The 27,248-nt window shown below is 39.5% G+C and overlaps 1 protein-coding gene across 6 annotated transcripts in view; it reads left to right on the plus strand.

Annotated features, from left to right (window-relative positions):
* LOC148845709 (DNA-binding bromodomain-containing protein) overlaps positions 1 to 27,248 on the plus strand; it is a 48,912-nt gene that overhangs the window by 7,111 nt on the left and 14,553 nt on the right. For 3 of the 6 annotated variants that reach the window (XM_088954477.1, XM_088954480.1, XM_088954479.1), the window contains exons 4-7: positions 713 to 956; positions 16,457 to 16,597; positions 19,605 to 19,707; positions 22,071 to 22,212. In XM_088954477.1, the coding sequence (XP_088810603.1) occupies positions 713 to 956; positions 16,457 to 16,597; positions 19,605 to 19,707; positions 22,071 to 22,212 (630 nt within the window). The remainder of the gene's footprint in view (positions 1 to 712; positions 957 to 16,456; positions 16,598 to 19,604; positions 19,708 to 22,070; positions 22,213 to 27,248) is intronic. The other 3 variants (XM_088954481.1, XM_088954483.1, XM_088954482.1) reach the window with 1 other exon arrangement.

The following is a 27,248-nucleotide window of genomic DNA, read 5'->3' on the forward strand; positions in this document are numbered from 1 at the left end:
AAGTATCTCAATCATTATCAGTCATACACATGCTGTATGTTGAAGTGGGGTATTTATGTCTTTGTCTCTAAGGATCTGATAACTAATAAAGTAGAGAACAGGCTCACACAACCATCCTAGTCTCAGTTCCCACACTCTCTCTTCTATGCCTCGTCCTTCTTCTTTTGTTGCTATTTTATATTGCAGGTGGATTTCTACTGTGTTCATGATGTCAACCCACTCTCTTGTACTTGAAATAAGAATTTTACTGTTGGAGACAAGATGGGTGAGGTTTGCAAGTTAACTTGTGATCTTGATTAGTTATGGGTTGATTCCAACTATCATTCTAGACTTCTAGTAAACATAGACTGACCTTTATCCATTTGAAGACTTATAGACCTTTTCTTTGCTTTTATTCTTTTTTTATTAGCTTTTGACTCAATTTGTACAAAAAAATGTGCACCTACCATCCAATAAGAAAACAAGACAGAAAATGGTAAAATTTTCCGTTCTCTTGCACTCACTATGTAGTTGTAGTCTTCATGTAAATGATACAATTCCATTTTGTTTGCCAAGTTTATACAGAAGTGATGCATTAGGTAAGGAATTATGTTCATTGATTTTGAGCAATGAGACTATAGTTCACATATGTTGCACTGGATATTTTATTCTAAAGTTTTGGTGATACTCATATGTAATTTTTCACTTTCCTTTTCTTTTTTCTTTGAAACAGGATTATTTTGATATCATCGACACTCCCATGGATTTTGGCACAATATGCAGTAATCTTGAACAAGGCATTAAGTACAATAATTCAGAGGATGTATTTAAGGATGTACAATTTATCTGGGACAACTGTCATAAATATAACAATAAAGGTGATTATATTTTGGACCTTATGAAACGGGTGAAGAAGAACTTTACTAAGTACTGGACGGCCACTGGTTTGTACACTGATCAGCCGAAAAAATCCATTGGTGAGAACGTGTGGATAACAATAGCTAATATATTTTCTCCACTAATACATGTAAATTTCATTTGTTGTAGTGAATGTGCTATTGCTTTCTTCTTATTGCTTGCTTTATACACTACACAATAAACTCAAGAAGAATGAATGAAATTGATCACTTGATTATACGATGAAAAATAGAAATCAATTGTATTAGGTGGTGATTCCCTAAAGAGAAATTGTAGAAGAAAAGATAGGTAGCTAGCAGGGCCAGGCCAATTACTGCTTGGCACATCACTATTTACATGCCATTTGTTTTTCACTATCTAGTAAAGTTATTGGCATACCAATAAAAAAAAAGAAATTATAATCCGAAAAATAGAACCTACCTTGTTGATTTGGTAGTGTCAAAATTACCCAATATATAATCTGAGGTGGGTTATGAGCCCCTCCTGGGGTTCATCTGGAGGGTTAATTACTTTGTGGAAGGATGAAGTAGTGGAGGGAGTGGAAGAATTAGTGGGAAGGTTATCAATTTATGTCAAATTTAAGCAGGTGTCAGATGGATTTGAGTGGGTCCTTACCAATATTTATGGTCCCAATGATTACAAACTAAGGAAGGATCTTTGGGAGGAACTAGGAGATATTAGAGGTCTGTGGGAGGGGCCATGGTGTGTGGGAGGGGATTTCAATGTGATAAGGTTCATTGAAGAGAGCAATAAGGTGAGACAAAGGAGCACTACCGGCATGAGGAAGTTCAATGAGTTCATTAATGCTTTTGAGTTAAAGGAATTGAACCTTTCTCATAACAACTTCACTTGGTCTAATCTCCAAGCTGAACCTATTTGCTTCAAATTAGATAGATTCTTGTTCACCACAGACTAGGAGGAGCATTTGGGAGATCTGGTGTCAAGGGCTCTACCCAGAGTTACTTCTAATCATTGGCCAATAATGATTGGTAAGTCTGATATTGGTGGTAGTGGGCCCTCTCCCTTCAGGTTTGAAAATATGTGGCTACTTCACCCGGACTTCAAAGACAAATTGAAAACTTGGTGGAATGAAAGTAACTTGAAAATCAATTTGGAAGGGATGAAATTATATTGGAAGATAAAAGAGCTCAAGGTCAAAATTAAGGAATGGAATTCTCTCCACTTTGGTAGGCTAGAAGAGAAGAAGCAACAGATGATAAGTAAGATAGAGGAGTTAGATACTAAGGAAGAAAGAGGATGTTTTGGGGACTAGGATAAAGAAATGAGGTGGGAGTTAAAGAAGAGCCTGGAGGACATAATCTTCAAAGAAGAAGTAAGTTGGAGACAGAAATCTAGACACAAATGGGTGAAGGAAGGAGATAGGAATACAAAATTTTTCCATGCAATAGCCAATGGTAGAAGAAAGAAAAACACTATATCTAAGCTGGTTGCTGATGGGACAGTTTTAACACAACAACAAGAGATTGCCGGGACTTTTGTGGAACACTTTAAATCCATCTTTAGGAAGCCTCTACAGAAGAGATCAAGGATTGAAGGGTTGGATTGGCCTAAGCTCCCTAATGAGTTGATGTTGTGGTTGGAAAGAGAGTTTGACTTGGAAGAAATCAGGGAAGGCATTTTCTCTATGGATAGATCCAAAGCCTTGGGCCCTGATGGCTTCACGATGGCCTTTTATCAAGATTGTTGGGAGATAATTAAGGCTGACATTCAAGCAGTGTTCTTGGAATTCTTTGAAAGAAGTGTGATAAACCCAGGCCTGAATTCTACTTTTATTGCTTTAATACCGAAGAAGTTTGGGGCTTCTCATCCTAAAGAGTTCAGACCCATCAGTTTGGTTAACAACCTCTACAAGATCATTGCTAAGGTGTTATCCAGAAGAATTAGAGAGGTGCTTCCCTCATTCATCTCCCATAACCAAGGTGCCTTCGTGACGAATAGACAAATTGTGGACCAAATCTTAATTGCAAATGAGAGTGTGGAAGACTACAGAAGTAGAGGTGAGAAGGGGCTAGTGTGTAAGTTGGACTTGGAGAAGGCATATGATCTGGTTGATTGGTCTCTGTTGTTGGAAGTGCTAGAGTCTTGTGGTTTTGGGCAGAGGTGGTGCAAGTGGATTAAAGGGTGTATTAGGACTTGCCATTATTCTGTGTTAGTAAATGGCAAGGTGGTGGATCACTTTCCAGCTGTGCGGGGTATTAGGCAAGGGGGCCCTCTCTCCTCTTTTCTCTTTACCCTAATTGCTGAAGTGCTAGGGAGGCTTATTGAGAGGGCAAACTCCATAAATCTGATAAGTGGTTGGAGAGTGGGGAGGGATAGGGTTCCGGTCACTCACCTACAATTTTGTAGATGACACAATTCTGTTTTGTGATGGAGAGGAGATTAGCTGGGTGTGCAATATGAAGATGGTGATTAGGGTGTTTGAATAAATGACCAACCTCAAGGTAAATCTGGGTAAGAGCTATGTGATTGGTATTAATATGAGTGAGGGAGAGGTGGAGGAAAGGGCTCAAGTGTTAGGTTGTGAGATAGCTCATTGGCCACTGGAGTACTTAGGGCTTCCTATGGGAGACAACCCCAGAAAAAGGAGCTTTTGGAAACTGGTGATCGACAAGTTCACTAAAAGGCTAGCTTCCTAGAAGAAGAACTACTTGTCTCTGGGAGGTAGGATAACACTGATTAAGTCAACTTTGGCAAACCTTCCAGTATATTTCTTGTCGGTGTTCAGAATCCTAGAAGGAGTTTGTAGGGAGTTGGAAAAATTAATGAGGGACTTTTTATGAACCTGGGGAGGAGAGAAAGGACCATAGTGTTAGGTGGGATCTAGTTACAAGACCCAAAAGTGAAGGGGGACTGGGGTTGGGAAATCTGCAGAAGAAGAATGAAGCTATTTTAGGGAAATGGTTATGGAGATGGTCCAATGAAAAAGAAAATTTGTGGGCTAAAATAATCCTAAGTATTCATGGGCAAGAGGCAGATGGTTTGGATTTGGGACTATCATCTAGGGTTTCAAGAGCCTCCCCTTGGAAGTCGATTCATGTTGTCCTACAGTCTTTTCTTCCATTTATCAGGTATGATCTTGGTTCTGGTTTGTCCGTACTTTTTTGGGAACACACTTGGGTGGGGGATTTTCCCTTGAAAGAGCAGTTTTCCTCTTTGTTTGCTCTGTCTAGGTTTAAAAGTGAACCAATAGCAACATTTGCTACCTTGTCTAATTCCACTACTGGTTGGAACTTGGGTCTCAAAAGGGCTCTTAGAGATTCTGAGTTGGAACCCATTTCGAATCTGCTTAAAATCTTGGATGTGGTAGTCCTTGAACCTTTCATTGTGGACTCCAGGGTGTGGGGTAGCCGGTACTTGGGCCTCCTTTTTTAGTCCGGGAAGTTTGGGGTAGCCCCATCCCTCCTAGGGTAGGTGCTTTTTGCTGGGAAGCAATCCTAGAAAAGTTTAACACTAGTGACCTACTTCAAAAGAAAAGGCCTAATTGGTGTTTATACCCACACTAGTGCATCTTATGCAAGAAGAATGGTCTGCTATCACTTGCTTGTCTCTTGCCCTTTCGTTTCAAATATTTGGTGTTGGTTCTTTTCTTTATTTGGTTGTAGGTGGCCCTCCCCTTCAAGTGTGCAAAGCTTGTTCAGCTCCACTTCAGTGAGGGGCCTAAAGAAGAGAGGTAAAATTTTGTGGAGATGCACTAGAGCTGCTGTTTGCTGGGCGGTCTGGGAAGAAAGAAATCAAAGATTATTTCATGAAAAAGAGAAAAGAAGGGAAGCCCTCATAGAACTTGTATATGTGAGGGTGGCCTATTGGGTCAAGTCTTTGAAGCCTATTAGTAGGAGACATCATTAGAAACTAAGAAGAAGTGGCTCGGTCAGCTCCTATGTCTAGTGATATCAGACCTGTTTGGACTCCACCAGTCTTGGGTTTCATCAAATTGAATTTTGACGGTAGTAGTGAAGGAAATCCAGGCCCTTCAGGCATAGGTGGTAATTTCAGGAACGAAGAAGGGCGAATTATTGCTATGTTCTCAGGACCTATAGGCTGGGGGGATTCTCTGAGAGCTGAAATTCTGGCAGTTGTAGGAGTTAAAAGGGCTATGCAGCTGAATATTAGCAAGTTGCTGGTGGAAGGTGAGTCCCAACTGACTGTTAGATGGTTGCAGATGGAAGAATCCAGCATGTGGAAGTTCTCAAATGAAAGAAAGAAAATCAAGCAACTAACTCAGAACATGACTATAAGGTTTCAATGGGCTAAGAGGAGTACCAACTCCATGGCTGACTCCTTGGCTAAACAGGGGGTGGGAAGATCTAATTTGTTTTGGGCTATTCTGTAATATGTTTTTTCGGGTTTGAAAGGGAGGGTCAAGACATTTTACCCCTCCATTCTGGTTGTATCTTATGTATCTCTTTTAATAAAAGTGCTGTTATTGATAAAAAAAAAATACCCAATATATAGAAGTGGTAGAATCAGAAATGTTGCCAAAAAAAAGGTAGAATCAAACACTGGTACTCGTAGGAGAAGTTTGCCTATCCAAGTATCCATTATCTTGAACCAGAATTTTCCCATATCCTTTTTAAATATAAATTGGACATCCATATTTTTGAATCATTAAAAATAAATTAGGAGGCTGTCATTTACAAATTATGTTCTATTTTTCTCTTCTGTACTCATCTTTGTACTTGGTTTTCTGATACAATGAAACACTACATAATCCAAGACTGGTAAGGACGACTGGATTTAAAACAAAGAATCTTGGCTAACTTCAGGTATGTAGGGGAGAGGTGCAAAGTCAATTGGGGAATAGAACTGAGTTACATAGGGATTGGGAAACAGTGATTTAAGGTACTGATCTTTGGTAAATTTGGAAAGAAAGAAATGGAAGGATCTATGAGCAGAAATGACAACTGGTAAATGTCATTAAAGGAAAATGTTGCATGCCTTGTTCTCTTTTGGGCCTCTTTCCTAGAGGAATCTAGAGGTCTGAATTTTAGAAATTTCTGTAATGATTGCAATTGAGTCATTTTTAAGGGCCCTAGGGGATAGAGTTTTGGGCACTTTAATTTAGACCTGTTCATGGGCCGGACTCGGGCTTGGCTTTTGTCAAAATTCTAATGGGCCCGCCCTGAAGCCCAAGCCCGAGACTGTAAAATTGGGCCTGAAGCCCGGCCCGTGAACATGTCTACATTAATTGTAAACTTGTAAATGAGCTTAGTACATAGCCATGCTCTTGTATAGTGAGGTATGCATAGCCAGTATTTGTATAAATGTCTTCTCCAGCCCCTTGCATGGTTGTCTTATCTAATACAAAGTTTATTTATAAAAAATAGTAAATCTGTCCAAACCACATAAAAGGAGTGTGGATAAGGGATAAATTCTTTTGGGTTTTATGGGGTCTAATAGAGGGGGAACTGTTATTCTATAGGGTTATGTATGGGTAGGAAAGCATGTAGGGTTAAGGAAAACATTGAAAGGTGCTAGTTACTTGTGTACTGGAGATATTTAGTCCAAATTCTGGTATTCAATTAGTCTTCAAGCACCCAAACAAAAGAAATAAACTCCTTGGGTATTAACAATTAAAGCAATGTGAAACAAGATTTAATGAAGCGTTCCTCATGACCGAATCCCACAAAAAATATTTTTTTGGGTATTAAAAATTAATTTTATTAAAATACAAAACAAGACATACAAGCCTTAGATACAACATTCAAGGGCATGATCACTACTATCTCTCCCCATAAAATTTGTATTACAATTGAGCCCCAAAAAGTTGATTTTTAGTTACCCTTTGTTTGTCTAAGGTACTATGTGCTGACCTTTGTATGAATTGAATTTTCACTTATAAATGCCTAATTAGCCATATGATCTTGAAATCATTTCTTTAGGAGCATAGCCTCATTCACAATTCAGCGGCCAACCAATCACCACCTTCGAATCACCTTTTGTGATGAGTTTACTCAAATTCATTTCATTAATTCTCTGCAGTCATTGAATAACCACTGTAAGTTAAATTTTTACTGATTCTCTCTCACCGATTGGACCCTAAAACATTTCATTTCTATAGGATCATAGTGCTCATTCACAATTCAGCAGCCAACCAACCACTATACCTTTGAAATTTGAATCACCTGAGAGCCAAGGCAATATGGCACAGAGGTCTGAAACAGAGAAGTTGGAGAAGATGAAAGGTCACTGATTGGAGGTTGGAGACAATTAAGGGAGTGGTGAGGGAAGTTTAGTAATTTTGAAGGTTATTAAGTTGGATCAGGTGGAGGGTGGTCTATCCTCAAAGGCAGAGGAGTTGGGGGCAGCTCATTTAATTAGGAATGATTTCGATGTGTCTTCAGTTCCAAGTTTTCAAGGGGGTAACATTGGTAATTTCGAGTTTCTGACGTTTTGCCATTTGAGAGATGTGGCAGAGCAGGTATATTGGTCAATAAAAGGGGACCTTCTTTTTTGATAAATGGTAGAGTTTTATTTAAAAAGAGAAGGGATTACATCGAGATTTACAATACAATCCATCCCAATTGGGATGCAAGGTGCAATCCTAACCTACAACAACCTAAGTTACAACTGAGCCAAAAAGAGTTCAGACTTATGCACCCCCAGCTTCACAAAGTAATCTGACATCTCATTTGCTGACCGCCTTTCCCATTGAACACAAACTGTCATATCTCTAACCAGCCATTTGAACTTTTTCATAGATTCCTTGTACTTCCAAATCACTGTTTCTGGTTCATTCAAAAACCCTACTATCAATTTAGAGTCACCTTCAATGAGCAGTCTGTCGAAATTTAGCTGTCTAGCAATCTGTACTCCTTGGAAGACTGCTTGGAACTCTGCAAAAAAAATGAGTCCCCTATTCAAACTGGGCCTGAGAAAGCAGCAACAATATGTCCTTCATTATTCCCAAAAACTTCTATACCAGTTGGACCTGGGTTCATCAATAAAAAGGGACATTTGAATGAATTGGTTGTTTATAAAGTTAGGGATCCGTTGAGAGCTAGAAGTGAAAAGTCTCTCAAGGTTTCAAATGGTGGATCGAGTGGGGATCACTTTGTTAAGTCGAAAGCGGCATACTCAGCCAATCGATGGAGAGCATTAAGGGTTTGGAGAGGGAGTGGCTAAGTGGTGAGGAGGAAGAATGCGTTTGGGTGATCACCAAGTATGGCAACACTGGAGAGAGGAACAGTGCTTCTAAGATTGGAGATTCATCTTGTAGCAACAAAAGTAGAGCACTAAGAAAGAGTGGATTCTGATGAAAGAGATAACATGCAAGAAGGGCCAGGAGATGCTCATTGGCAGGTTCTTGGCAGCTAATCTGTGATAGAGAATTTGATTCATGCTCTCCCCTATCCTTCCCGAATCTGTGTGTGTGTGTGTGGGGGGGGGGGAGGTAGTCATATAGTAAGGTATGTTCTCAAGGGGTCCGGGATGTTAGGATTGAAGATTTTGGCAGCAAGTTGTCGTGACGGACCATTTAATAGAAGTTTTCATTGGAAAGGTTGGAGTTGATTTGGGTAGGAGGTTGGAGATTGCTATTGCAGGTTCAGCCGAAGAGTCGGTGATGGAAGTGAAGAGGCCTAGAGGAGTGAATAAATCCCATCTTGCCAGACATCATTGCACAAAATCAAGGAGCCTTTGTGAGTGGAAGACGGATTACAGACCAAATCCTCAGTGCTAATGAGAGTGTGGAGAGTTTTAAGAAGGATAAATAGAAGGGGATGGTGTGTAAGTTGGACCTGGAAAAGGCTTACGATTTGGTGGACTGGGAGAGGAAGGTTATGACTAAATTTGGGTTTGGGGTTAGATGGTGTAAATGGACCATGGGTTGTGTTCGGAACTACCACTATTTTTTTTTTTTGATGAATGATAATAAATTTATTAATTCATAAGCAAATTTAGAGTGAGTTCATACAACATCCCAGCGAGAGGCGCGAGCTGCAGCCCCTCCTTGAACCTTACAAGTAAACTAGGAAAGAAAAGCAAGAATCACAATTGAGCCCAAAATAATTCTTCCCTATTTGCCCCTTGCTTAGCTAACATATCTGACAAAGTATTTGCTGATCTCCCCACCCACTATGCAGTGACCAACATATTCCTTGTCAACCAACTAAATTTCTTTATTTCATTCTTGTAACACCACATAGCCTCTTTAGGATTTTTCAACCAACCCACCACCACTTTGGAATCCCCCTCAATTATTAGGTGTTGTACCCCCAGCTGGTTTGCAAATTGCACCCCTTGTACAGCAGCTAAAAGTTCTGCTCTGATGGAGTCCCCAATTCCCAAGGGACCTGAGTAGATAAACAAAATCTCTCCCTTCTCATTTCTCAAAGCACCCCCCATTCCGGATAATCCTGGATTACCCATGCTACTTCCATCAAAGTTCTACTTTAGTGAGCCTTCAGATGGAGGAGACCAGCTTGTAATTGATTTGTCCTTTAGAGATGAACACCTCGCTACTGCTGACCAATTTCTCCAAAGGTCATTAAAGGAGAATTGATGAAAGATTTCCAAGGTCTTCAGCCAAGGTATTGCCCTATTTAACACACACACAGTCTTTCAAATCCTGACTGCTCCTTTCCTTTTCTTGAAAAATTCTAATATTCCTTTCTTCCCAAAGAGTCCAAATCAAGGTAGCATGAGCACATCTCCACATAATTCTCCCTATTGTTGTAGGCTAATAAAAGGTAGAATGGTTGAAGAGCATGTGAACTTCTACTGGTAGACTCCAACTACCCCCAAACAACGAAAGTAGCCAAGCCCAAAGGTCTGTAGAAAAGGGACAAGATATTAATAGGTGGTAACAATCCTCACCGTGAGCTCTACAGAGGATACACCAATTAGGAGAAATACAAAGGAAAGGTCTTCTCTTTTGTAGATTATCTAGAGTGTTTACTTTCCCATGGAATACTTCCCAACAAAATGCCATAAACTGGCCTGCACCAAATTTCTTTTGACGGAAAGGGTTGGTGAGTAGAAGGTTGAGAGATGGACTTGAAGAAAGAAGCACAAGCGAAGGTTCCATTGGGTCTAGGAGTCCAAACCCTCTTATCGGAACTGTCACTATTCAATGCTAGTGAATGGGACAATGGTAAATTTCTTTCAAGCCATTAGAGGTATAAGACAAGGAGATCCCTTTCTCCCTTCTTGTTCATTCTGATTACTAATGTTTTGGGGAGGTTGATACACAGGGTAGATTCTAGGGGTCTTATCAGAGGATGGAGGGTTGGAAGGGAGGAAACACCCCTTACCCATTTGCAGTTTGCTGATGACACAATTCTATTCTCTAAAGGAGGTAATGCGGGTTTTATCAGGAACATGAAGTTGGTGATACAAGTTTTTGAGCAAATGTCAAATTTGAAGGTGAACTTTGGGAAAAGTTGTGTAGTGGGTGTGAATTTGGAAGAGGGAGAGATTAGGGAGAGTGTAGAAGTGCTTGGGTGTGAAGTTTCGAAATGGCCTTTAAATTACCTTGGGTTGCCTTTAGGTGATAACCCTAAGAGAGAGAACTTTTGGAACCCGGTGGTGGAAAGATTTGGAAGAGACTTGTATCTTGGAAAAAGAATTACCTCTCTCTTGGTGGAAGGATTACACTGATTAAGGCCACACCAACAAACTTACCCATCTACTTCATGTTAGTATTTAAAGTCCCAATGAAGGTGTCTAGTAGGTTGGAGAGGATGATGAGAGACTTCCTTTGGGAGCCAGGAGAGGAGAAGAGGGATCATAGAGTTAGATGGGAGGTGGTGACCAGGAGTAAAAATTGTGGTGGTTTGGGGATCAGGAACATTAGAAAAAGAAATATGGTTCTTTTGGGGAAGTTGTTGTGGAGATTTCCTTTAGAGCAGGAGAAGTTGTGGGCTAGGATAGTGGCAAGCATACATGGGCTGGAGCAAAATGGATGGGATGCTAGAATCAGAGCTAGGACCACAAGTACCTCTCCTTGGAAAGCAATTCATGATCTGCTACCTGTTTTCTCCCCTTATATCAGGTACGACTTGAATTCAAGTAACTCCATAAAATTTTGGGAACAGATTTGGGTGGGGACTGTAACTTTAAAAGATCAGTTTCCCCTTCTTATGCTCTTTCGGACTTTAAGAATGAGCCAGTTTCTTCCTTCATCACCCCTTCCTCTTCCAATTCTGGGCCTGGGTGGAACCTGGGTTTGAGAAGGGTTGTTAGGGACTCAGACCTCGGCAGTATCTCGAGCCTCCTTGATCCCCTTGATAATGTCTTCTTAGACCCCTCAAACATGGACTCTAGAATTTGGACCCCTACCCCAACTGGCTCTTTTTCTTGTGCTTCCTTCTTTAAAGTTTTAAGCCAGTCCACTGATCCTGTTACCCCACCCCCCTTTCCCCGTTAAGGAGGTTTGGTGTAGACCGATTCCTCCTAGGGTTGGTAGTTTTTGTTGGGAAGCCTATTTGGAAAGAATTAACACTGGTGATTTGCTCCAAAAAAAGAGACCCAATACTTGCTTGTCTCCTCATTGGTGTGTTCTCTGCAAAGCGGAGGGGGAAACTAGTTTCCACTTACTGGTATCTTGCCAGTATGCAAAGTCTGTTTGGGAGTGGGCCTTTTCTCTCTTTGGATGTAGCTGGAATCCCCCATCAAACATGCAAAGTCTATTTTCCCCTTCTTATTTCTGGTGAAGAGTGATGAGAGGAAAGATTATGTGGAGGGGACTGAGGGCTGCAGTATGTTGGTCACTATGGGAAGAAAGAAACTCTAGGATCTTTTCAGAAGTCGAGAGGGGGGCTGATGAACTGAGGGCCACAATTCATATTAGGGCCGTACAGTGGCTGAAATCCTTAGTTCTATTTACAGATTACATAGTGGATGACATGCTGAGGAAGTGGAGAGAAATTGCAAACTGTTCACAGAGCAAATCAGCAATGAGTGTGCCTTGGACCCCCCCCCCCCCCCCACCTGCTGGATTCTTAAAACCGAATTTTGATGGCAGTAGTAGAGGGAACCCTGGACAGTCAGGGTTGGAGGTGTTTTCAGGGATGAGAATGGGGTCATTTCTGCATTATACTCAGGCCCAATTGGAGTGGGGGACTCCCTTAGAGCTGAGATTTATGTAGTTATGGAAGGGATCCAAAAAGCCAAGGAGATGAATATCAGAAAAATCATAATTGAAGGGGACTCAGAGGTGGTAATAGGGTGGCTGAATAAAGATGACAGTAGCCTATGGAATTACAGTAATGAGAGGAAAAGGTTTAAGTGGCTGGTGAGGGAGATGGAAGTGAAGATGAGGTGGGTTCACAGATTGGCTAATTCCTTGGCTGATGGATTAGCTAAACAAGGGGTAGAAAGGGACTCAATGTTTTGGGCCAATTTGTGAACTGCTGTTTTCATTTCCTTTTCTTTTCTTAAGTGCTCAAGACAAGAGTGCTTGTCTTCTTCTTTGTTATCATCTTTTTCCTGATTTAATGAAGTTGCTAATGAATGCGTTGTTGATAAAAAAAAAAGGAGGCTTTGTTAGGGTTGGTCCCAGTAATAAATAGAAAGTATTTAAGAGAAGAGGGGTTAATGTGAGAGCCATGACCAATAAGAATTTTATTCGGGTTTTCCGTAATGACCAAATTGGGTCCAAACAACATCCTTTAGGAGGGGAGTTGGAGAGGAGTGGAGTTGTAGAGGAAAAGGAGGGAGAGTGCAAAGAGTTGGGGAAAGAAGATAAGTTAAGTTGTTTGAATGTATTTCTCAACTTTGAAAAGAGTCGTCTAGTGGGGCTAAATTTGGAGCAAGAGGAGATGAACCGGGTAGCAGAATCCTTAGGTTGCTCTATTTCTAGCTGGCCCTTGACCTACTTGGGAATGCCATTAGGTGATAGTCCAAGGGAAGGTAGATTTTGGAATCTGGTTGTAGAAAGGTGCACAAAGAAGTTGGTAGCTTTGAAGAGAAACTACATCTCTCTTGGGGGGTCGTATTACTTTAATAAAGGCTGCTCTATCAAGTCCTCCAGTTTACTTCCTCTCGATCTTTAGAATGCCCCCAAAGCCCAAAGAGAGGTTCTAGACAGAGAGAAAATTATGAGGGATTTCTTGTGGGAACCTGGGGAAGGATGGAAGGATCATGTGGTAAGGTGGGAACAAGTTTGCAGGAGGAAGGAGCAAGGGGATTTGGGTTTAGGCAATTTGAGGAACAAGAACACAACTTTGCTGGGAAAATGGTTGCGGAGGTGGCCTCTGGAGAGGAAAGACTTTGGCACAAAGTTGTGAGAAGTGTTCATGGGGCAGTAGGTAATGGTTGGGATGCTGGTGTATCTCGGCGGGCTACGCTGAACTCCCCTTAGAAGGCTATTCATAATATTCTTCCTCTCTTCTTGAGCCTAATCAGGTATGGTGCTTGTATTGGAGATAAGGTTTTGTTTTGGGAGGACATTTGGGTTAGTAACTTGACCCTCAAGGACCTGGTTCCTTCTTTATATGCTCTCTCGTGTTTTAAAAATGATCCAACTCAGAAGTTTGCATCCTTTTCTTCTTCCTCCGGTCTTAACCGGAAGTTGGGCTTTAGAAGAAACTTGAGAGATTTTGAGTTTGACCAGGTTGCCTTGCTCCTTAGAACCCTTGAACCTGTATCCCTCCTCCCTTGATAGTCACATTTGGGTGCCTAATTCCTCGGGTTCCTTTTCCTGTGCCTCCTTTTTCTTTTGTGTTCAACTCGTAATCCTCAGTCGTTTTATAGCAAGGAGGCTTGATCCAAGCCTATCCCCCCCAAAAGTGGGAGTCCTCTGCTGGGAAGTATCTCTTGGATCTCCCCTAAATGGTGTATCCTTTGCAAATCAAATAAGGAAAGTTGTTTCCATTTACTAATCTCTTGTCCTCTTGTTGTAGGCCTCTAGGAGAGGCTTTTTGATCTCTCTGGGTGCAGGTGGGTAGAGCCAAGGCAGTTTGGTAATCTTTTTGACCCAACAACTTTCAGGTGGCCAAAGAAAAGAGGTAGAGTCTTGTGGAGGTGTGCAAGAGCTGCTTTGGAGGAAAGGAATGCCAGAATTTTTAATGACAAGGAGACGGATGGAAATGGTCTGTGGGAAAGCATTTTAAATAGGGCCATAAGTTGGGCAAAGATATTGGACCTTTTTCATCCTTTCTCCTTTGATGGCATGTGGAGGAATTGGGAGCAAATTGCCAAAAGTTCTGCTGTTAGAATCAAGCCTATGGTGGAGTGGAAACCTCCTGAAGAAGGGGTTATTAAATTAAATTTCGATGGCAGCAGCCTAGGTAATCCAGAGCTGTCTGGAATTGGGGGAGTGTTCAGAAATGCTGAGGGCCAGATCTTAGCTTTATATTTTGGTCCTATAGGTATGGGAGATTCAGCCAATGCGGAAGTTCAAGCAGTTCTCAAAGGAGCAGAGATTGCTAAGGAGATGGCATTGGAACACTTAATCATTGAAGGCAACTCGCAACTGGTTGTTGGGTGGTTAAAAGAGCCAGAAGTGGCAGCATGGTCCTACAGAGGGGCTTTGAGAAGGTTTAGATGGTTAACACCAAATATGTCAGTCCAAATTCAATGGGAAAGATCGGCAAATGGGTTGGCTTTAGCCAAACAAGGGATACATAGGAATCAGTTTTGTTGGGTTCATTTGTAAGCTTTATGATATAGTTTAGAGGCGGCATCTTGCGCCTCTTTGTGGGGAATTTGTAATATGTATCCTTTGTGCTGATTAATAACAAAGTATAAATGATAATATATAAGAGAATGTAGTAACATAATGATGTAACAGTATGAATGACCTTGTATCTTCAAAAAAAATGAACGACCTTGTAATAAGGTGCCCACCTTGTCATTTTAGTCGCCTGGGCAGGCACCTTATCACCTAGGCAAGCACTTAGTTGCCTAGATGGGCGCCTAGTTGCAATAAACAAGGTATTTAGGCGAGGTGCCCAGCCAACGATGCCTAGTCACCTAGTCGACACCTAGGTGACACCTTGACAACTATATTAACACTTATTCAGATTTTTTTTCTGACCAGCCACCATCTCATAGCATTCCAGGACTGCTCTTAACCTTAGGACTTGATCAACCGCAACATCCAAGAATTATCAAGATGTCGTTAGCAAATTGCAAGTGTGAAATAGAAAGCTTTCCTCTTCCAACTATGAAACCTTCTAATAACCCCATCCACTCATATTATCATTCTACTCGAAATTTCTGCCACCAAGACAGAGCAAAGGAGAGAGTGGATCTCCTTGTCCTCTAGAAACTTGAAAGAATTTTGTTGAGACCCCACTGACCAACATTGAGAATGAAGTTGAAGATACACAAACAAAGATCCAACTTCTCCATTTCGCCGCACAAAACATGGTTATATGCCTTCACAGTATCAACCATCAAGTTAGCAAGTGTGCTTCCTCTCCCATTCCTAATTCTTGCATCCACACATTCACTTGCTATTAACATCACATCAAGGATTTGTCTTCCTTCCTCAAAAGTGATTTGAGTAGGTCCTACAGCCTCATGCAAAACAGATCTTGATCTTCTTGATAGGACTTTCACAATGATATTATATGGACTATTTATTAAGCTTATTGGTCTAAAGTCTCTCACCCTGGAAGCACCCTCCAACTTAGGAATAAGTGAAATGAAAGTAGCATATGCACTCTTCTCAATCTCCTTCTCCTTCCAAAAATCCTTAAACATTTCCATTATATCTTTCTTGACAATACCCCGGCATGACTGGACTGTACCACCTACTAGAATTCTTAAATTCAACTTTGATGGATGTTGTTATGGAAATCCAGGTTGTCAAGTGTAGGGGGAGTTGTAAAGGACCATTGTGGCAACATACATTTCAGCTTTCCAGGCCCAATTTGGTCATGGTAACTCTTGCCAGGTGGAAGAGTTGACTTTGATTCAAGGTTTGAAGCTGATGGGGTTGCAGGGAATGAAAGTTGTGGAAGTGAAGGGATACTGTCAAACAATCATATACTGGATGAAAACCCAAAAACCAATTTCTTGGGAATTTAGGCTGATGATGAGACAGGCATGCCATCTGGGGCTCCACATTGAACATCTCATTCAAATGGGTTCCTAGAAGTGCTAAAAGTTAGCATATTCTTTGGCAAGAGCAAGGGTGGGAAGGGATCAGTTAGAATAGGGATGCCCAGGGTTGGGGTGTAATTTGTAATACATTGATTCTTTTGTGGGAGTTGAAATGTCCTCTGGGTCTGCTGCTCACTTTGGTGTCCGGTGGATTGTTAATGAAATATATTAGTTATTTATCAAAAAAAAAATCAAAGACAAAGTCAATCAGCTTATTGTATGCCTACATGAAATAATTTATGCTAAAATCCTAACATTCAATATCTGCAATAAACTTTGTAAATGTGTCATTTGTTATTATTTTATTGATGACAATTTGATTTTTATTCCTGTCTAATGCCAACCAAACTCCAAACATGTCCATGTTCAAATTATGTGTTTACTGTCAAGGTTTCTTCAACTGGTTGGGTTATTGTATGTACAGTCAGTTTTTAATTATCCTGTAAAATTTTTCATTTTGTTATTGAAATTGAACTTGGGAACCCAGATGCTTCCCTTGATGATCCTTGCTCAGAAGGCTTGTATATTGAAGATGACCGTGGAAAGGACAAATCTGTTGAAGCAAGTGGAAGAAAGAGATATATGATAATATCCCAACAAGAAAATATTGGAACACCTTCTTTACATGGTATAAAGTAACTAAATTCCTTGATCATATTATTTTGTATAATTTTCTTATAGAGGTTGGAAATCCAATCAATAGTGTCACAATTTATTATTTTCTTTATTTCCTTTTTCACTAAGTTTTTCTTAGATTGTATGATTATGACAATTTCTGTTCATGTTAGAAACCATGCAGTTTTTTCATTCCATGTTTTGCTTTACATATAAAAGCTACAGTTTGAGTGTTGATAATGTGTACATGACCATAATTTTCTTCTTCTTATTGGTTAAAGCCCATTGAGATCTGGGATAGTAAAATATATTGAGAGGAGGTTCATAAATAGATCCTAAATTACCTGATTTTTAAAGGATTTTTGGAGTTTCTGTATGGAGTGTTGATGCCTGGAAATCAGCTCTAGCAATTCAGTATTCTGAAGAAGCTATAGACACCAAGCACTCATCAAGAATGATACTTGAGATCTTGCCTCAATTTCTTCAAATACTTTGGTGGTTGGAAGTAAGTCATGGTTTGTTGCATAGGGCTTCAAACAAGAGTTTGGGGTAGATTATGAAGAAACATTTGCTCTTGTTGCTTAAATGACCATAGTGTGTTTTTCTCTTGCCATCTCTACAATTTGAAAGTGACCATCTTTTAGATGGATGTCAAATGCTTTTCTTCATGGAAATTTGAAAGAGAGTCCATACGAAGTATGCACTTAGTTATTCTACCAGAAAGTCAATGGTCTGCAAATTGAAATCACATTATGGAGTGAAACAATCACCCGTTTCCCGGTTTGAACAATTTTGACAAGTTATCCTTGATTCAGGATATGTGTAGCACCAACATGATAATTCTTTATTTATCCACTGAAGCTCTAAAAGTTACACCTTCTTATTACTATATGTTGATGACAGTTGATTATTGAGGATGCTCATGATAACATTACTTAGTTGAAAGCTCTTCTTCATTATTCATTTTTTTATCAATAAATCTATTAAAATCAAATTGAGGTATTACAATAATGGGGAAGATTTCCCCATCCCACAGGCTGATAAATAATTTGTAATGTTGCCCAAAACATTTGGTGCCTAGCTGTCCCTTGTTTAACCAGACCATCTGCCATCCCATTTGCTGTTCTTCTTACCCATTTAAAGACAACATTCAGCTCCCTTGTTATGCTTTCTATTTCACAAAAAGTATCTCTGTAGATCCACGGGATTTGAGAGTTGCATTTTGTCTAAGAAATGACCATCTGAGAGTCCCCTTCTACCTCCAAGTTGTGGAAACCAAATTGCTTAGATAATTTTAAACCATAGAGTAGCCCATGATCTCAGCTGTCAATGCATTACCATCTGCCAAGGGTCCTGAAAACAAAGCTAACACCTTTCCTTCTGTGTCTCGAAGCCACTGACATACTTTCTTGGTTTGGAGGTTACTCAGACACCACATGGTACTTGGTGAACTGTTGAAGATATAACTGACTTTAATCAAGTTGGATAATCGTACTGATGGTAAGTAAGTTAATAAATCCATCGAGGTCACTGTTAAATAATCTAAGCAAGACGGTGATCCTTCCTGATGCCAGATGCCACTAGTTTTAGAAGATTAGCGTGCAATTTAATATATCTCATCATGACACAGCCGAATATTGATCATTCAATCCAAGTTGTTAAGCAATCCCCTCTCCATGTCAGTCTTATCTTAAGTAGTTTATAGAATTATTTATTATTTAAGTGGGGCATCAGCTAAAGGCTAATTTTCCCTTACTCCAACTCCATACTTATGCTGGTGCTGTTCAGTAGGTTGTCATGATACTCAACAATCTACCACTAGTTGATGTGTTTTCATCAGCTAGGGTCCCTTATTGTAGGAAACAAAAGACAGTCTCTCAATTTTCTACAAAAGCAGAACATTGTGCTGTCATGGCATGTAGTGAAATTGGGCTTTGTCCTCAAGCTTTCTTTTAGTTTCTTGACTTTGTTCTCTTTGAAGTTACCTTCAATTCTTCCATCTTCATGAGAACCTTCAAGCTTCAATTTTCTCCTTGGCTTCAGTTTTGACCATAACGTTCAAGCTTTAGAATTCAGATTTCAGACTGCAAAGCTTCAAGATCTCCGTTCTCCTTCAACTTTGTCACTAACATTCTCTTAGTCAGATCAAAATATAAAGTTTTACTTTTCATAAATGCACCCATATATCATAATTTGTGATTAAGATGTCCCCTCTGTGTTTGAAGTTTGTCAGCCTCAAAGTCTCAGTCTCTTTCAGTATGTTCAAGTCTTAGTTCTCTGAGAGAATAGGGACTTAAAGGTTTTTTGTCTTTTGATTCTGAATTTTCTAGATTTCAATGATGGATGGTTGAGGGGTTAAAAATAGTGCAAAAAATGGCATGTATAAATCCTGGGCTGTTCAGATTAAAATGGTCCATGTTTCTAAGAATTGTCCAGTTGGATAAATTTTGGACAATCCAACCATGGTTTGACTGTGTTTTCAGAAATTATAAAACCAGTGGTTGCTAAAACTGAAATGATTGATAGGTTCTGGTCCAGTCTGAATCTAACCACATTGGGCGGGGATACTTGTCTAATCTGGTCATTTTAATGGTCTTCATATTGCATGGATGTATACTTATGCTTTGTATACTTAATTAGCTTCAGTAATCTGTTTCATGATTATTAATCTATGTGCTGCTACCATAATACCATATCCCTTCTTAATACTGAAGTTTCTCTTAATAACAGTTTTAAATTCTTGTGCTACCATTACTGGTTCTATTTTGTTGGCGTGATTGGCTTTTATTCTAGCAGCTCTCTTCCAGAACAAGCTAAATTCTGTAGGGATCATTGTCACATGTTTTCTGGTTTCCAGATGTTCAACTGTGCTTTAATGACTTTCTGTAGCAATCATTATGCTTTTGTTTTTGCACTTATGTAGCAGCATGTTAGAATATGAAGGCTACTGTTTCGGTTTCTTTGTCGTGAAATTTCTTTTATAGTAATGTGAATTGTGAATAATATTCATCCTTCTTTAGCTGAAACAGAGAGCCTTCAGGTGGAGAATATTGCATTATCCAGTCAGGAAAAGATGAATGTGAAAGGAAGTCATTTGAAACATAAGATGCGTCGCCGTTGTGGGTATGGACATCTTTATTTTGGGCTTAGTTGTAATCTTTTGGTTTTTCTATTCTTAGGGAGATTTCGGGAGCTTACCTCTCCTTAATTTATCTTCTTTCTATTTAATGAAATTTCCAGTTATTGATAAAAAAGGGTATGCTTGCTTATTTTTTAAGTACCTATTTTCGCAGTAGTTTTGTAAAATGTTGTTTTATGCACTTTTATAAATAAGTAGTAATTTTGAAAATAGTAATAAAAATCTAAAAAGCATAACCATGTTGAAGACACCGACAACTAGAAAAAAAATAAAAACACCAATATCCTATGACCCAAAAATTCTGAATTTGGTGTAGGAATTGGAAAGCACCAACAACTTAATTCTCCATGGAATCTTTCCTTGTTTCCATATCTGCATCAAAGAGGCATCTTATGAAGAGTACCATGATGATGCTACTAATTGATGCCCTATCATAATGAACATATTACTAATTACTAAACCATTATATGGCTATATTTCTATGAATTAAAAATTGGTCTTCTACAATGTTCTTTTACATCTTTTACCCATTTTTATAAAATTGATACATTGTAGCGTAAAATCATTGGTTACCTGCCTTCATAAAGCACTGGGGGTCTTGGGGTTTGATGGTAGGCTACCTTTGCCATTGTGAAGCCTATTTGCCTCATTTTTTGAGACTTTAACTCAGCCTTCTGATCCCATTGGGTTGTCTTTCCCGGTTAAAGAAATTTGGAGTAGACCCATTCCTCCTCGGGTTGGTAGTTTTTGTTGGGAAACTTTTCTGATGGGAAACTGGTTACCACCTTATGGTTACTTGTTCGGTTGCTAAATCAGTTTGGGAGTGGGCCTTTTCCCTTTTTGGATGTGTTTGGATACCCCCTGGGAGTGTCCAAAGCTTGTTCTCTCCCTCCTTTTTCAGATGGCCAAAGAAGAGAGGGAAGACTATGTGGAGAAGCATCAGGGCTGCAGTGTGTTGGACTCTATGAGAAGAAAGAAACTCACGAATATTTTCAGATAAGGAAAGAACTATCGGAAACTTATTGGATCTAATTCTGTTAAGGGTGGTACATTGGTTGGAAGGAGATAGCTTCCTCTGCCCTCTGTAAGAGGAGCTGTAGTCCTTTGTGGTCCCCTCCTTTTGGGTTCATAAAACTGAATTTTGATCGCAGCTGTTTAAGGAACCCAGGGCCTTCTGGGATTGGGGGATTATATAGGAATGAGGTGGGGGCTATTATTGCTATGTTTTCAGGCCCAATTGAGGAAGGAGACTCTCTTAGGGCTGAGATCCTCACAGCCCTGGAAGGCATCCAAAGAGCAAGGGAGCTGAACATCAGATGTTTGGTCCTTGTAGGTGACTCGGAGGTGGTGATTAGGTGGCTAAAAGGGGGAGACAACGGCTTATGGAGTTATAACAATGAGAAGAATAAATTTAAATGGCTGAGTAGGGATATGGTGGTTCATTACAACTGGGTGAAGAGGACTGCTAATTCCTTTGCTGATGGCTTAGCAAAGCAAGGGGTGAATAGGGATTCGATTTTTTGGGCTAATTTTTTATTTTTCCTTGTACTCTTTGATGGGGAGTTAAGCCTTTTTACCTCCCTTTTGTACCTAAACTTCACATAGTTTCATATCTTTAATAAAGTTTCTTGTTATTGATAAAAAAAAAAGCCTATTTGCCTAGCGAAATGGTAAACATCTTGGGCTGACAAGCATGAGAATGTGGGTTCAAATTTGAATGTGGCCACTGTGCAAAGCCAAAGGTTAGGTTTAAATCTAGTCAACCCTTCCAATAATTGGGTAGTGGCCCATATAATGTACATAATCTATACACCTATATCCAAATCTTATGTAAAAGCACCAAAGCAAGGCACAAGGCAATCCCAAAAAATTACCTTACTGCCTAGTTGATGTATTGACAACTTCATAATGGTCAATGCTCACCCCATATAATGCCCCACTTCTATCAATCATCACTTCACATGTGACCCCTTTGTTTTTGAACACCTTCCTGCCTTTTCTTTCCATATACTTCAACAAACCATAGGAGGAATCATTACCCATGGGATCTCCCCCGTATGTAAAGAAGTTTGAATGTGCTTGCACTAAAGGCTACATTAAACATGGAACTCCATCCCATGGAGAGGATTAAGAAAGCCTCTAGATTATCCTAAAACATTTTGGTTATTTGCACTCTGTATCCACTCTGGACAAGACGTTAATAGTGATCTTTCTTAGGTGCATGTGGGAAGGATATTCAGTGTCCTGTTTTTGTTCATTTTCTTGTCATGGTAGATTGTTGACTCTTTATCAGCAAGTAGAAAGATTATGAATGTTTTCTTGCAACTGATCTTTTACTCATATGCAGAATCAACCACCACAAAGGTGACTGTCTCTGTGCTGTCTGTGTTGTAAGGCGGCGTAGGCAGGAGCGTGAAGGAAATGTTCAAATGGTTGAGAATCAGACTGGAGTGACTGATGGTGATCTCTCTCAAGAGTTCAAGCAAGAGGTATTTCAAATTCTACTTGTAGTATGCTCACTTTCTTGGTTAAAAATACTTCTGGGTTATTCTCTTGGCTATAAATATTTGTTGTTCTTTTTTTAAATAACTTTCATTCTTTTAAACCATAAGTACATGGAGATGAAAAGGAGGTTAGAGAATCTAATGCAATGTTGCTAACCAGTGTAGTTGATAGTGGATGTATGTAAGTTTAAGAATTAGAGTTCAATGCAAAAGAAAAACAAAATTAATGTTGGGGAATTGACAATGAAAAACTGGAGATGAAGGGATTGTAAACTAGTGATGGGCAGGAGGTTATCAAGTAGATATCTTTGGGTGGGGAACTGCATGGTGGAAGAGGGAGTCTTGTTCAACTATGCCATGGAGTTGAGAACATAGCTTACAACAAGAAAATGCCATTTATGTCACCACTTACTCTGCAATTTGAGTTTTCTAATTAAGATTTCACTCACCATTTTCCATTTAAAATGATATTATATAGATAGATATAACACATAAATTACACTGTGCAACCTGGTGAAAAAGTTTTGACAGTGTCATATTTATCATGAACCTGTCCTTATCTATATCTATCTATCTATATACCCATTGTTAGTAGAAAAACAAAATTGGTAGAATTCTCACATAACATAGTTCACCCAATTAGACTAGTTACTGGGTTTCTAGTATTTTGGGTAGCCCCATTGAGGATGTCTTGTAGACATTCGCTTAATCTGCTAGGGGCGAAAATAACCTATAAAATTCTAACTTAGAAGTGTAAATGAACAGAGTAGACTAAATAGATTTTAACTGCAGAAATTTTTATTGAGAATTCCGGTATACATTCCCTCCTTAGCTTGAGAGAAACTAGAAGAAATAAAAAATAGATAACATTTTTTTTAATAGCAATCAAGTAGGGACCATAGTCAGTAAAGTTTCATGAACAAGGCTATAGATCGTCTTTCTCCCTACATAAAATCAAGATTTATAGTAATTTTATGAATTAGTATGGTGTTGGGAATTATAATCAATCAAATTCCATGAATAAGTCTATAAATGGTTTTTCTCCTTCACAAAGTGACAATTTTATGAGTTGATGTTGGTCAAGGGATCCATAATCAACCATATTCATGAACAAGGGCATATATGGTTTTTTCTCCCTTCACAAAGTGGCAATTTTATGAGATAATATTTGTGTAGGTAACCATAATTAGCTGAGTTTAATGAACAAGGCAAATTCCATAATATCACAATGTATTGGTGTGTATCATACAATACGTATCTGTTTTTGAACCCATTGAAATGCCAAATATTAGGAATCAAGCGGAAAGGCCATTTTCAATTGTTAATACCCTTCCTAGAGATAACCTGGTTCAATTTTTGAAACCTGAAACAATTTGTAACCATGGGAATTGCCACTTTGAATCACATGATTTTTGTGTATCATGCATGTTATAATACTTTGAAGGAACAAGGTTGTAGACAGTTTTCTTCCTGATACAGGATTTAGTTAATATTGTGTAGTGAATCATAGTCAACCAGGTTTAATGAACAAGACAGTAGATGGCTGTCTCTCTTACATATGATTAGAGAAAAATGAAAAATAGAGAGGAAGGGTGACAGAAATAGAAGGAAAAACATGGTCCTGCTTGAGGGGGTGGTAAGGATATCATGGTGAAGAGATGGAGGATCATACGGGATAAGTGTATTAAAGGAATATGAAATTTAATCAGGACTTCAGAAGTTTAGTTAAACTTAAAGGGGGGAAGGGCTTAGGATAAGGTTTTGGGAAGATGAGTGGCTTGGGGTTGGAAAACTGTGTGAGGTGTGTCTCAGGCTTTATGAGCTGACAGACCAGCAAGTAACCATTGATCAGTGCTATGAGTGGAGAGGGGAGCAAGTGATTTGGAACCCAAAATTCAGAAAACTTTTGTTGGACCAAGAAGTGGAAGAGTGTATTCTGCTACTGGAAAAGTTACAAGATACAAATATATCCAGAGCTACAGCAGATGGATTATGGTGGAAAGAATGCAGAGATGGAAGATTTTCTGTAAAATCTTTCTACAATGCTTTGATGAGAGATAGCAGGGAGTCAGACCAGATTAAAGGTGTATGGGGAAACCCAGTGCCCCCAAAGGTAGAAGCTTTTTCTTGGTTGGTGGCGCATGACAGCTTCCTAACATTAGATCACTTGAAATCCAGAGGCATACAGTTACCAAGCTACTGCTACATGTGCAATCAGGAGGAAGAAACAGTTCATCTCTTCCTTTCATGTAGTGTGGCAGATTTCATCTGGAAGTTCTTCCCTTTCCTGTTTGGAGAGAATGTATTTCTCCTTCAGTTTCAGTTCCAGCAGAGATTTTTTCCAAATGGCTGAAAATCAGAGGAAGTAAGAAAGCAAAAATCCTATGGAGTTGCATCCCATTTGCAGTATGCTGGTCCATTTGGAAAGAAAGAAACAGAAGGGTGTTTGAGGATAAGAATAAAAGCATCGAGTGTTTGATAGCAGGGGTGGGTAATCTGATTTCAGCTTGGGTTCTCAGCCTTCCAGAATTTGACCAAGTGAACAAATCTGATCTGTTAGAGAATTTCTGGGGCACCTTTGGATCTGAATCCTTGTAGTTTTGATTCTTTTTCAGTTTGAGTTTATCTGTATTTGGTTTGTCAACTTGACAACCATCATGTTGAGATGTACTTTTTCTTTTTATTTTAATAAAATTTCCTTTTATCCTTCTAAAACAAAAAAGAGAGATGGAGGATCATTCTCTCCCACCTCCACAGGGTCAGCCTAGGCTTCTTCCTTCTTAGTTCTCCATTCCAAACTCTTCTTTCTCTTCTTATTTATCTCTTGTGTTACTGGAAATTTTGTCAATAGAGTGATATTAGCCCCCTTTTCCTTGTGTGAGAGGGACTTTTATAGAAAATGGAAGTGGTTAGATAACCCCCCACCCCTTCTCCTTGTATGCCATGTTTCACCCCATTTAAAAAGACTTGAGGAGTCTGTCCCATATGAAAAGACAAGTGGCATCTTATTAAAATAAGTGGGACACCTCATAAATTAGAGGATGTGGGGTTGGTGGGCTTCTCTTAATTTACATGTATCTGACCTTTTTAGAGACTGCTACCCACTTGAATGGGCTCTACTGCAGGTCCATTTTAATTAAAAATTTAATGGACTAGGGCTCAACCTGCTTTTGAATTGGTTTAGGGCTTGCTGCCTGCTTATGTGGGCTCTACTGCAGGTGCATCTTCTTTAGTTAAACTATTTCAGCCCTGCTTCTCATAGAGGAGATGGCAAGAATATCATGGTGTAGAAATGACCATTTCTGCTCCTACCTTCACAAGGTCAGTTCAGCTTAGGTTTCTTCCTTTTATTTGGTAGTTCTCTATTTATTCTTCTTTTTCCTCTTGTTTGTCTTGTGTTGTTGGAAATTTTGTCAATGAATGGTATCCCTTCTTGCAAAAGAGGGGCTTTTATAGAAAATGGAAGCAGTTAGATTACCTCTCACCAGCCTACCATGGGTGCCAAGTGTCACCCCACTTAAATGAGAGATAAGGAGTCTTCTCCTTATGAAAAGACAAATGGCATACCCTTAAAGAGGTGGGGCACCTCATAAATGAGAAAAGGTGAGACTGGACTTTAGATGTCTAGATGAGCCTCTCTTAAAAGAGACTGGACTTTAGATGTCGTCAATCATGAATTCAATTGACTAACATTGGTCCAATGGTGCTTGTTGTTTGCTAATGACAGTATTGATTAATGAAACTAATGAAGGATTAAATGCAAAATTAGATAATATGGACAAATAGCTTAGAAATAAAAAGTTTAAAATAAGTAGGACTAAAATAGAATATATGCAATGTAAATTCAATAATTATAGGAATGCAAATCAGTGCACACTTAGGATTGGATTACTCAATATGACCTCTTCCGTCACCTTGACTTGATAATCCACAATAAGGGAGGGATTGAGGAGGATGTTGCCCATAGAATTAGAACAAGATGGGAAAAAATGAAAAAGTAAATCTAGAGTTATGTGATAGGAAAATGCCATTAAGGCTAAAAAATTATAAAATGGTTGCAAGGCCAGCAACATTATATGGTATGTTGGGAAATCAAGAAATGTGTCCAAAAAATAAGTGTCGCATAAATGCAAATGGTGAGATGGATGAGTCCAAAACTAGAAAGGACATGCTCAAAAATGAATTTATCCAAAGGAACCTAAGAGTAGGTCCGCTAGGTGATAGAGTAAAGGAAAGTAAACTAAGATAGTTTGATCACATGTGGAAGACCATCTACAACACCTGTAACAAGTGATTTGTTACAAGTTGTAGGGGCTAGAAGAACTAGGGGCAGACAAAAAGGACAAGGGTTGAAGTAGTAAGAAATGATTTAAGAGATCATAATCTAACAATGTATATGTTGTGTGCTTGACCAATAATACGCCAAAAGCCTTAAGACTGAAGGAATGCATCAAGCCAAGCACTTTAACCATTTAGGACCGTAACATACCACCACACTTCCATAGCCGACGTCTCAGCGGCTTCACTCTAGGCAGCTCTCACTCTAGCAGTAGGTAGCCCTCTTCATGATGGCTCTCACTCTGGCGGTAGGTAGCCCTTTCCATGACAGCTTTCACTCTACTCCAGGTAGTCCTTTCCATGACAGCTTTCACTCTACTCTAGGTAGCCCTTCTCCCAAGTAGACCTCTCTGTGATTCAAACTTGAGACGTGGTGGTAGGCTTTGATACCAAATGTTGTGTGCTTGACCAATACACCAAAAGCCTTAAGATTGATGGAACACGTCAAGCCAAGCAGTTTAACCATTTAGAACACTATGGCACTGATAGAACAGAATAGCAAAATGGATTCATGTAGCTAACCCCTTATAGTTGGGACAGGGCTTAGATGATGATGATAATGATGATGATATTATATTTCAGGCGAAGCTCAGGTTGGGTTAGGTTAAGCTCGGGCCAGTCTTGAGCTACCTAAGGCCTCAATCCAAGCCCATCCCAAGGCATACCCATGCAAAAGGTTGAGT

Source organism: Nelumbo lutea, chromosome 7, assembly GCF_056320005.1.
Source record: "Nelumbo lutea isolate HS-2025 chromosome 7, American lotus-T2T, whole genome shotgun sequence".
Classification (NCBI taxonomy): Eukaryota; Viridiplantae; Streptophyta; class Magnoliopsida; order Proteales; family Nelumbonaceae; genus Nelumbo; species Nelumbo lutea.